This window comes from Engraulis encrasicolus, chromosome 7, assembly GCF_034702125.1.
Source record: "Engraulis encrasicolus isolate BLACKSEA-1 chromosome 7, IST_EnEncr_1.0, whole genome shotgun sequence".
NCBI classification, from domain to species: domain Eukaryota; kingdom Metazoa; phylum Chordata; class Actinopteri; order Clupeiformes; family Engraulidae; genus Engraulis; species Engraulis encrasicolus.
This window is the reverse complement of record NC_085863.1, coordinates 21943176-21955375: the sequence shown is the minus strand read 5'-3', so window position 1 is coordinate 21955375 and position 12200 is coordinate 21943176. Positions and strand designations below refer to the sequence as shown.

General features: G+C 43.9%; 1 protein-coding gene across 1 annotated transcript in view; it reads left to right on the top strand.

The window, feature by feature from the left end:
• The window catches only part of rxfp2l (relaxin family peptide receptor 2, like), a 79841-nt gene extending 76901 nt beyond the window's left edge, over positions 1 to 2940 (top strand). Inside the window, exons 17-18 of the mRNA XM_063202154.1 lie at positions 790 to 1002; positions 2644 to 2940. Of these exons, the coding sequence (XP_063058224.1) occupies positions 790 to 1002; positions 2644 to 2783 (353 nt within the window). The 3' untranslated portion in view covers positions 2784 to 2940. The remainder of the gene's footprint in view (positions 1 to 789; positions 1003 to 2643) is intronic.
• Positions 2941 to 12200: the final 9260 nt, after the last annotated feature.

The window sequence follows — 12200 nt, the reverse complement described above, 5'->3', positions numbered from 1 at the left end:
AGAGTAAGTGGGTTTGTTTCAGGTGTAACCCCATAATGCACGCCGTTCCATCCGTGGACCGCTGTAATAGTCATGAAGTTGTTCCTACCACAGTACTATGCTACAATAATATATGGTGTGACGTCATCGGTCGAATGCTCCATTCATTTCAACGGGGCTCCCCAACGTTCGCACGTCTGTTATTTTTCGATAACGGACGGGTTGGTCAATAACAGACCGCTGTCAATGGCAACAAGACTTTTCACTGCTAAAGCGACTTTTCAACAAGACTCTAATCAGCTGCTGTGATAGACAACACCTGTTGTCCTGGCTACCTAGCTGTTGCCTAGCGGTGTTCCACAACGGCACTGTTTTGTTTTGCGCAGCAACAATCTTTTGACATTAAAAACTATAATAGACTTAACATTAAATAGGCCTAAAGAAATGTCCCCACCATGTGTGAATCATTTAAGTATATCCATATAATAAGCGGGTTAACTTTCGGCGAGTCGGTCGCTTTGTGGAATAGCAGCTCCGCGTCGGGGTCTAAAGATTCTCTCTGTCGTGCTGCTATTCCACGGTAGCGACCTTCTCGCCGAACGTTAACCCTTACATAATATAACACAGAGCCTTTAGTTATTATGCACCACGACTGTATAACTGTATAACTGTGTATAACTGTGTATAATGTATAAAAGTATGACTGTGTCTTAACGGGATAAACCTGGTGGTAAATATGTAGGGTATAATTGAGAAGAGTAAATAGTAAAATGTGTGTTGTTTGTTCTCTGTTTGATTTGTTCGTTTCAGGGTTAAACCTGGTGGCCTTTGTGGTGATCGTCTTCTCCTACACTAGCATGTTCTACTCGGTGCAGAAGACGGCCAAGAGCGCTCGGCAGACGGCGCTGGACCGCGACGTCTCCATCGCCAAGAGGTTCTTCTTCATCGTCTTCACCGACGCCATGTGCTGGATACCCATCTTCATCCTCAAGATCCTCTCGCTGCTCAGAGTGCAGATTGCAGGTCAGTGCAACCAACCCCACTCGACATAAGTGCTTGAGTGAGTCGTTGACTGCCAAGTCAGTTCTTCACATGTCGACATAAGCACTCCACTCTACTGTTGCCTGTGTTGGTGTGTTCTTGGGGTGCAAATCACATCCTCCATGACGATATGATTCGATATCGATATCTTATTATTCGATGTGATGCGATTCGATTATTTTCGATACTTACGAATGGCCCACAATACGATACATTAAAATTCGACCAGACTTTTTTCCAATTACTTTTCCACTTCTATTATGTTATGGAGCTAGCGCATTGTTGCCTGGCTCTTATCTGGCTCTTATCTTGCCTCACCTGTATTTCCGCGTAGCTTTGTGAGCAGCTCATTGGACAGGGGCTGCCGATTTTTTTTTTATTCGATTATTATTTACACCCCTAGAGTGTTCATATTCACACATGATTTTGCTCTCTGCCAGTCGCTCTGCCTGTCGCCTTTTTCTGTGTCTGTGTGCGTGCACTGTGTAAACAACGCAATGTGGGATTAGTGGCATTGAAGTAGAATTTAAATTATTGTGGTGTGTGTGTTTGTGTGTGTGTGTGTGTGTGTGTGTGTGTGTGTGTGTGTGTGTGTGTGTGTGTGTGTGTGTGTGTGTGTGTGTGTGTGAGCGCGTGCACTGTGTAAGCACCACAGTGTGGGATTAGCGGTACTGAAGGCTTTGCCAAAATGCTTCACCAGTCCATCAACCGTGTGCTGAACATTAGCGAGCATGTGATCAAAATGCCAAGATTCCTAGCCTGGCACCTCTTCTTTAGTGTGTGTGTGTGTGTGTGTGTGTGTGTGTGTGTGTGTGTGTGTGTGTGTGTGTGTGTGTGTGTGTGTGTGTGTTTGTGTGTGTGTGTGTGCATGCGTGCGTGCGTGTGTTAGTGTTGGTGTGGTGCGCCTGTATCTGGGTATTTCTGTGTGAGTGTACATGTGAGCATGTGGGTGTATCCGTATGTGTGTGATACACTCACTAAGTCTTGTGTTTATGGTGTGTCTGCCTGTGTGTGTGTGTGTGTATGTGTGTGCGTGCGTGCGTGCGTGCGTGCGTGCGTGCGTGCGTGTGTGTGCACAGGTGTATGTGTTAACTGCATGTGTGCACAAGATGTATGTGTGTATGTATGTATGTACTGCACTCACTAATGGTCTTAGTATGTGCATGCATGTGTGCCTGTGCGCACATTTGTGTGGGTGTGTGTACCGTATATGTCCACAGGTCAGGTGTATATGTGTACTGTATGCGTGCACACGGAAATTCATATGTGTGTGTGCCATGCAGCCTTATAGCCTTGTTTACGCTGCCTGTATGTGTGTGTGTGTGTATGTGTGCGTGTGGATATGTGTGTGCTGCAAACACTAATGGCCTTGTTTATGGTGTGTCTGTGTGAGTGCGTATGTGCGCACAGGGCTGCTGAAAGCTTTGGCTGGGCCCGGGTACAAAGATCTGAAAGCCCCCCCCCCAATACATAGAATGTAATGAGGATCCAATTCTGGGCCCGATCTCTCTCCCTGGGCCCGGGACAAGTGACCCCTTTGTCCCCCACCCCTGTCTACTTCCCTGCATGTGTGTATACCACTCTAATGGTCTTGTTTACTGTCTGCCATGATTCTGTTTTCAGGGACGATGATCCTGTGGGTGGTGATATTCATCCTGCCCATCAACAGTGCCCTGAATCCAATCGTCTACACCATCACCACCAGGGCCTTTCAGGAGCGTATCAAAGTCTGCCTCAGGTACAAGTGCCACGAGACCAGATGATATGATGGACCTTTTAATGTCTCGGCAGGGAGAGACAGACAGACACAAACAAAACAAAACGCGTGTGTTGTTGTGTGCACTCACGACGCAGACCAATAATATCCACACTACACAGACATGAGCAGGCTGCAGACAGATAACACTAGCATAACACACATGTGCGTACACACACACACACACACACACACGTGCGTATGCACGCACGCACGCACGCACGCACGCACGCACGCATGCACGCACGCAGGCACACACACACACAAACACAAACACACACAAACACACACACACACACACACACACACACACACACACACACACACACACACACACACACACACACACACACACACAATATTATTCACACAAAGCAAAGAGGACAGGATGTGATGTGTCTGCCATCTGATTTCAAGGAAGGAATTATCAACACCATTATCAACACATCATCTGTTCCAGTTCAATGTAGAGCAAAGAAAACAGTAGACTCAGACTCACACACGCCCTTTCAGCACATGTTCAGAAATCTACCTCATAAAGTCAGGTGAAGCAACTCCACTCATTACACACACACACACACACACACACACACACACACACACACACACACACACACACACACACACACACACACACAAATAAACAATAGACTTGCATCGCATCTCTTGCACACTCGTTACATCATGACACAAAACACATGCTTTAAAAAAATACATTCACAGCACAAACATTAATATTGCAAATGTATCCGTATAGACACAGTCATTTACAGTGCAGGGGTGCGTTTCTCGAAAGCATAGTTGTTAGCCAGTTAGCAACTTCAGTTGTTGCCAATGGGAAATGGTTTCGAGAAATGCACCCCAGATGTGGACCACTCCGACCCAGCCAGAAGCCCATACTTTGCAGAGCTGGACGTGCGTCCAGCGGGCATCTCTGCACAACTCACGCAGCTATGTGTTTGTCTGTTGGTGTTTACTGCTGTGAAGATGAATGTATTGCCAGGAGGCGATAAAAGAGAATAAATCTATTGCTCTCTGGAGTTTTCTTTAAAGATTGTCTGTCTCTTATATCATTGATGCCACTCAGGAACATCAGTCAGAGAGGAGATTGTAAAATGGAGATAATAAAATACTTATACACATTCACACCTGTGGATCACTTCTAGCAAATCGGTGAGTTGTTGAAACTGAAACAAAATAGGGTCCAGATGAAAACTTTATATCATACTTCGTAGATTATTTGAGATATACAGTGCTAATAGCTGATACAGCTACCATTTTAGTGCATTGCTTGATGAAATATTGATCACAACTTTTAAGATTTGCATCTTTCAGTTGATCAAGAGAAAGTGAGAGACAGAGAGAGAGAGACAGACAGATAGAGAGCCCCATATTCCTCTTTTCCACTGCCGGTTTGCTGCCTACAGGTTGACAAAGTTCAACTCGGCCACCACTTTTTGCTTTTCGAACAGACACAACACAGCTCTATCGAAAAGCAAAAAAGTGGCGTCCGAGTCGCGTTGTGTCGAGCTGTAGGCCTATCAGAAAAACGGCAGTGGAAAAGAGCCAATAGTCTCTTCATTTCATACTACAGCCAGACATCTCCAGGGAAATGTATTTGTCCACTTTGCATATTTTTCTGTCCATGGGGTATTGGCTTTGCTTGAAGTGCCTCTTCAATGCAAAACCCAGAGGGAGGTCAACACAAGTCTGCCAACGGGAGAGAATCAGTGATTAGGTTTGGTCACGAGCAGACGCAGTTCAAGTGGTTCAGGGGGAGGGTTGGTCTGAAGTGCTAGCCACATCAAATGAGAGCATGTGCACGCGCGCAAGCACACACACACACACACACACACACACACACACACACACACACACACACACACACACACACACACACACACACACACACACACACACACACACACACACACACACACACACACACACACACACACACACACACACACCAGCCAACCACAACGGGGCATTGGGTGACCACCAATCCCCACAGATGGCCAAAAGGGTTCACAGTCGGTCATTTGAAGCATTTGCTCAGAGGCCTCATTTACGTAATGTTTTTTTAACGAATTAATAATTCAGAATTAGATTGTTCCTTCGAGTTTACAATTGCACTTTCATCCAATTGCAAATTGTGAAGTGTTTTCAAAGCGGAACTAGGACAAATGTGTCTAGCAGCCAGTGATGAGACTTGGAAAACTGGCATTGTGATTTGAAGAAATATATAAAGATTTCCTCCCCCCCTGGATACGTTACCATTCTTCAAAGAGCTCTGCATAATTATATATGCGGTGCTAATCGATTAATGCACAGTATCCATGATTTCGATTTCTCAAAATAATGATCTCTTCAAGACGGATTTCCAAATGTGCTCCACACAGTTCAGCTCATAGTAACAGCCAAGAAATGTGATGCCATTAATACTGCCCATTAAAGCCAAAGTGCAGCAGCTACATATTTTGTCAACATTGAGTTTAGACTGAAAATGGTCTTCATTACACCTCCTTTATCTTGTGATAAAATCTTATGGTTCGAATGTGTCCCATTTAGAGATATTGCTTTGTTTCAGCGTGGGTGTAGTTACTGCACTTTGCCTTTGTAGGGCAGAATAGCCAATTGTAGAGAAACACGTTTGTACTTCAAAGTAAAACAAAGAGGTTTTTCCCCCTCTCAATACCACACTGTCCTTCTCATTGCAGAAGTTCAGTTCATCTCTGCAGGTTACAGAATAAAGGAATGAACTATAGTATCTCAGATGTTGCTATCATCGGTTGAAGATTATCTGAGGTAAAGTATTCCGGCTATACGCCAGGAACTTTGAAGATGTGTCAGCGGCTAATTTACATCATCCCTTAGATGAAAGTTTGAGCTGAATATTCGCCAAAGGTATAATGTTCTACTCCACTGTGCCGCACCACTCCACCAGCAGGATGTTGTGAAGTTTTGCCTTGATGGTCGCTGCCAACCAACTAAATTATCTACACGATTTACAGCCTAGCTTGCAGCTTCCATGATGAAATCTTGATGATGCACAACTTTCTTTTTCCCCCCCAAGTGTGGGAATTAATGGCAGATACAACCTGACACCTGACACATGCATCTCCAGAAGGAACTCTTTGGCATCCTTGAATTAGATTGCTTACTGCCAGCACAGCTGTTTGCACTACTGCATACACGTACATTCTAAATAACTCCACAACATAATGGTTTCATATCAGCTATACAAGATTTAGTTCCATATTGCCTGCCTTACACAAGTAGGCCTACATTTTTAAAAAATCGAGTTTGGTCCACAGTGATGCCACACCAACTTTTGGGTTAATAGGACATTTTGGTCCACTGGGGAAAGGAGGAGGAATTTGTTGATATTTGAATTCTAAATTCAAAACTGACCAAATTTAGTAAATGTTAGAAACATCTGACTGACAGACATTTGGATTACTGGGACATTTGTTCCATTGGGGAAAGATGTACTTACAGTGCAGCTGTCCATTTTTGCACTACACACATAAATTCTAAATAACTTCACAAGTGCTTTTATATTAGCTATGCAACACTGACCCACAGAGATGCCAGACGTTAGTTTTGGACTGTTACTGTTACTGGACCGTTTGGTTGACTGAGGAAAGATAGAGAAATTCCTTGTCATGCCTGACGTACATTAGACTACTTAAACTGGCAGTGGAGCTGTTCATTTTTGCACTGCACCACAACGTAAATTCTAAATAGCTCAACCTAACACAGTAATTCCAAGTTGCAACAGGTGCTTCAAATGAAATGTAAAAATCTTCCACTTTGTCCCACAGTGATGCCACAGTGACATTTGGGTTACTGGGACGTCTGGTCTATTGGGGAATGGAAGAAGATAAAGGAGACAGCATGGCGACAGCATGGGTGGCTGGCTACTCAATTGAATTGAATGAGGGCCTTGTGAATGTGCCCCTCCAATGGTCATAATCAGTGAAAGTACTTCAAAAGGAGCCTTGTGTCTATAATTTGCCAAGGGCCCCCACATGGTTAGCACCGCTGCTGATGGGAAATAGGACAGCTGGTCAGCCCGTAGACCCATTTACCGCTGAATGTGACCCAGAGATAGGCTACTAAAAATGGACACTGAAAAAAGCTGCTATGAAAATGCAGGCTTGCTGTCCAAACTGTCATAACTGCTCAACCCTCTTCCACCACACACACACACACACACACACACACACACACACACACACACACACACACACACACACACACACACACACACACACACACACACACACACACACACACACACACACACACACACACACACACACACAAACTGTCAAGAAAGTCCACCACCTTATGCCCCTTACACACACACACACACACATGCGTATGCAGTATTTGTGTGAGAGAGACGGAGACAGAGAAAGTTTGTATGCGTACACACACACACACACACACACACACACACACACACACACACACACACACACACACACACACACACACACACACACACACACACACACACACACACACACACACACACACACACAACCCCGCAGATATAGACACACACACACACACACACACTGATGCAGAACCCCAAGAGACACACACACACCTAAATCATGTGCAAATACATTACAACGAGGCTAAATCTGCTCAGGATACAGGAGACTTTCATCATAGCGGCTTTGATGCTGTACTGTGAATGTCGGAATGCTAAGATCAAGATCAGAAGCTAAGATCAGAGCCAGCACGGTCAAATAGACAGTTAAAAGAGAAAACACAACCAATTACATGAAAGTATATAAGCCTAGCCTACAGTATTATAGCACATGTCAATAAACTCAATATCTTTGATGACTGAAACATGGATTCATGTTGTGGTCCTTTTAAAGGAGTTGAAATTTTGAGACAAAAAAACAGAGTTGGTCAGTGAACTTTTTATAAACCACTTGTCGTGTGTTTTTAATATTTCGTTCCTCTTTTCAAAATCCATAGCAATCATCAATAGCCCTCTTTTAGGCTACCCCTCCAGGAGCTGCACCCCTGCCTATGTATATGGCAAACAGTGAACCTGTACAGAAGTGAATGTGTCCTCAAGTAAATATAGCCATGTCCAATCAAGCACAAACATGGGCGGTCAGGCCTCCCACCCGTCGCTCGCACCTGTTTTCCAAAGAAAACACATGCACCTGTTTGTTTGTACTAATTATTTACCCTACATTATATCCAAGCCATTAAGCTCTCTATCACACAGGCACAGGCACAGTTGAATTTCAATAGTATAGCAAATGAAAAGGTACAAATGAGAGGTTATAAAAGGTTTAAAATGACCGAGGAGCAAATTGCGAGCACACCTCTACTCTGCCCGCTACATTCTGGTACCTCTGAATTTTCCTCTAATGATAGATGCCTAGACGGTACTCAGAATGTCTGACTCTCAGTGAGCACAAACTGTAAAAGTGAAACTGTTAAAGAGAACTTCCTGCCGAACTTGCGATGGCCTGAGGATGGATGAATGAATGCATGCAAAAGCATCCAGGTGATGTGACGTGATTATGATGCAATATTCACTCACTCCCCTCTCGGTTCCTCCAGAAGCCTTTGGTGTGTTGCTCAGAGATGGACACCCCGTCTCAGGACATTTGGGTCACACTTTCATCTCCGACGTCTTCAGACCTTTCCATCTTATTTGATTTCACAGCCTTGATGATCATATTCAGCCATTCCTTACATCTTGGAGATCTTTGCTTTTACCAGCTAATTAGCAGATTCTTGACCCCATCTCATCAGCTATGGGGAAATGTGTGACCTTCTCTACAAATCATCAAGATTTTTCAAACGGTTAATTTTCAAAAGGTTTGTAGTAACCATAGAGTAATTTATACTTATTACTGTAAACACAATTTTTAGTTGTTGTTATGATTATAAAAAAAAGTCTTTGGTTCTTCCTTCTTGATGTTTTGCACAACTTACAGCTACAGGTATGGTCGTATCTCTATGTATCTACTGTAGACCACAGGCATGAACGGTCATGGGTGTCACGTAGTAACTCACTCTGCGGCATCTTCCTTGATCCTCTTTGATCTGCTGTAAAACCGCAGACCCCCCCCCCCGCCCCCCCCCCCCCCCCCCCCCCCCCCCCAAGGTTCTTTTGGGGGTCACATCTGTACCCTCACACACACGCACACGCATACGCATACGCTAGGGTGCATCAGTTGCCCCCTATGAAAAGATATCGCCTTGGCCCTATAGTAAAAATGTTCTACACCCAGTAAAAACACACTGTGTAAAATATTTTGAAATTTGGATGAAGTCTACCGGGGCCACCAGCACCATGAAAATAGAAAATAATGGTGATAGTCAGAATCTTGGAATAGAAATGGACATTTTGCTGCATAAAGCTACCCAATAAAAAGCATATTGTCTCAGCTCTGTGATAAAAATGTTCTATACACAGTAAAATCACTCTGTGTAAAATATGTTGAAATTTAGATGAATTCTACCGGGTCCACCAGGCCCATGAAAATACAAAATAATGGTGATGGTGATGAGCAACCTGGATTCCAAAGCTGAAGTCCAGTGCCACATATTCCAAATGACATACCTAGTTTTACCTTTCAGTTAGGGCAATTGGACAGGTAAAACCAGGTAATTTGAAATCTGTGGCACTGGATTGTGGCTTTTGAATCTAGGTTTGCCATTGTCTTAAAACAGAGGTGGACAAACCGCATTACACATTTGCCCCTGCCAATATAATGAACCAGCTGAGCCTAATTACCACTTAAGCCAGGTTGATGAGGTAATTAGTGAGATCACCTGTATTGGGAGCACAAACAGAAGGAATATCTAAGCAGGTTGTGTATTCAGTCGATCCACTTACACAGACTTCGAGTCTCAGGACAGACTGATGGTCGAACTGCTATATTTAGCCAAATTTGCTCTTTTGCAACACAATATCAATTCTGCTGCCTTGGACCACTGCTAGTATCACGCAAGAGATTGCAAAGCTGCATGACTGACTGTTATATTTGTGTGTTTCACCTGTGGGCCTACAATTCATGGAGGAACATCTGTACCAAAGCCGTGAATGTTCCTTGGAATGCCTAGGCTACACAGCAGTCAATACAACTGTATTGAAGAGTGCCATTACTTCTTTATCCCATCGCCGGTGGTAGTATTTCACTTACTTCCATCAGATGAGTACCATAACTTACCTGAGGGCCTTGGCAATGGACTCTGGACCTGGTGATACCCATGACATACCTAGAAGCCACTTAAGTACAGGTTTTGGGAAGCCACTCTTTCCAACATCACATACAGTTGTATTGTATGTACTCTATTGAACTACTGCAGGGATTTCTTGAAAAAACACAAGTCATTCCAAGGAGCATTCACAGCTTTAGTACAGATGCTCCACCAGGTATTAACAGCTACCTGTACAATCCTGTAGGCCCACAGGTGAAGCACACAAAAGTCATACAACTTCGCAATCTCTTGCTTGATACTGGCAGTGGGTCAGCTGGTTCATTATATTGGCTATATTTGGAATATCTGGCACTGGACTTTGGAATCCAGGTTGCCCATCACTAGCACCATTGTTTTGTATTTTCATGGGCCTGGTGGACCCAGTAGAATTAATCTAAATTTCAACACATTTTCCACAGAGTGATTTTACTAACAACAACAACATTTTTTTATCACACAGCTGAGGCAATATGTTTTTATTGGGTAGCTTCATGCAGCAAAATGTCCATTTCTATTCAGGGGTGGACTGGGCGATAAATAGGGCCCGGGCACTTTTGGATTTATTATTAGTGCAGGAGAACTGACTCACCGATGGGCCCCGCACCCCTCATGGTCCCCCTATTTTCAGTAATGTAAAAAATTAATAAATGGGGGCCCACGAAGGTGCGGGGCTCACCGAGGAAATGCCCGCCATGCCAGATGGCCAGTCCAGCCCTGTTTCTATCCAAGATTTTGACTGTCACCATTATTTTCTATTTTCATGGGGCTGGTGGCCCCGGTAGACTTCATCCAAATTTCAAAATATTTTACACAGAGTGATTTTACTGTGCATAGAACATTTTTTATCACAGAGCTGAGACAATATGTTTTTTATTGGGTAGCTTTATGCAGCAAAATGTCCATTTCTATTCCAAGATTCTGACTATCACCATTATTTTCTATTTTCATGGGGCTGGTGGCTCCGGTACACTTCATCCAAATTTCAAAATATTTTACACAGTGTGGTTTTTATGGGTGTTGGTGTAGAACATTTTTACTATAGGGCCAAGGCGATATCTTTTCATAGGGGGCAACTGATGCACCCTAGCATACGCGCACACACACACACACACACACACACACCTGCCCTTCTCCCTACCATTCCTTTTGATCCCCAATGTAAAGACAAATTTTATTCACACGACTGATTCCTTCTGCTTCCTGGATAAGAGGAGGAGGAGGGAGAGGGGAGAGGTGAAGGAGGAGGAAGAGGAAGTCAGGTGAAGGAGGAGGAGGAGGAGGGACAGGAGAGAGGAGCTTTGCACTGCATTATGCGAGGCATACGAGGAGAAGAGGAGGAGAATGAGGTGGAGGAGGAGTAAGAGGAGGAGGCGAAAGATGAAGAGGAGGAGGGAGAGAGGAGCTTTGCACTCCATTATCTGTGCCAGAGCCATGGAATTAAGAGTTGTGACAACAGGGGTACAGGACGTCGGTTGGTGACATGATTCACGTAGATTGCGACATGATTTTTCAGAATTCTGTGGAATGTACATTGTCCTTTGGCACACAATAGCTGTGTCATTTTCACAGATTTTGACAAAATTCCATGCTATAGTCGTCACAGAAGTGTTTTCCATGATGGACTTACTGTAGTGTTTTCTCTATATTCCCTCAGCTCTATGTTCCCGCAGGCTTGTGTTTTCTCGTGCTTTTTTCCCCATTTCTAAGATTTTTTTTCTCAAAAAAAAAAAGTCTTACTGACAGGTTAGGGTCAGGGATTGTTTTGGTCTGGGCACAGCTAGTATTCTTTTGTGTCCCAAAGATCCGTGTCAATTCCAAGGAATTCTGTGAGATCAGGCTGTAGATTCAAATAATTCTAGGCAGGGGCTTCCACTACATAAAAGGCAAAGATGATGTCAAAATGAATTACATTTACCTTTACTGTACATTCTGTGTTCGAAGTTCACTTCTTGGAACTATTTTGGAACAATGGCGATCTGTGTGTCAAAGGCTCCATGAGCCGCCATCTTTGTTTAAAAATGTAACACAGAGGTCAATGGGATTATTCTAGCAACTCTTACTTCCATGACTGATCTGAGCCATACGAGGAGAGAAGAGGAGGAGGAGGAGTAGAAGGGAGAGAGGAGCATTATCCAAGCCATGCGAGTAGAAGGGGAGGAGGAGAAGGGGA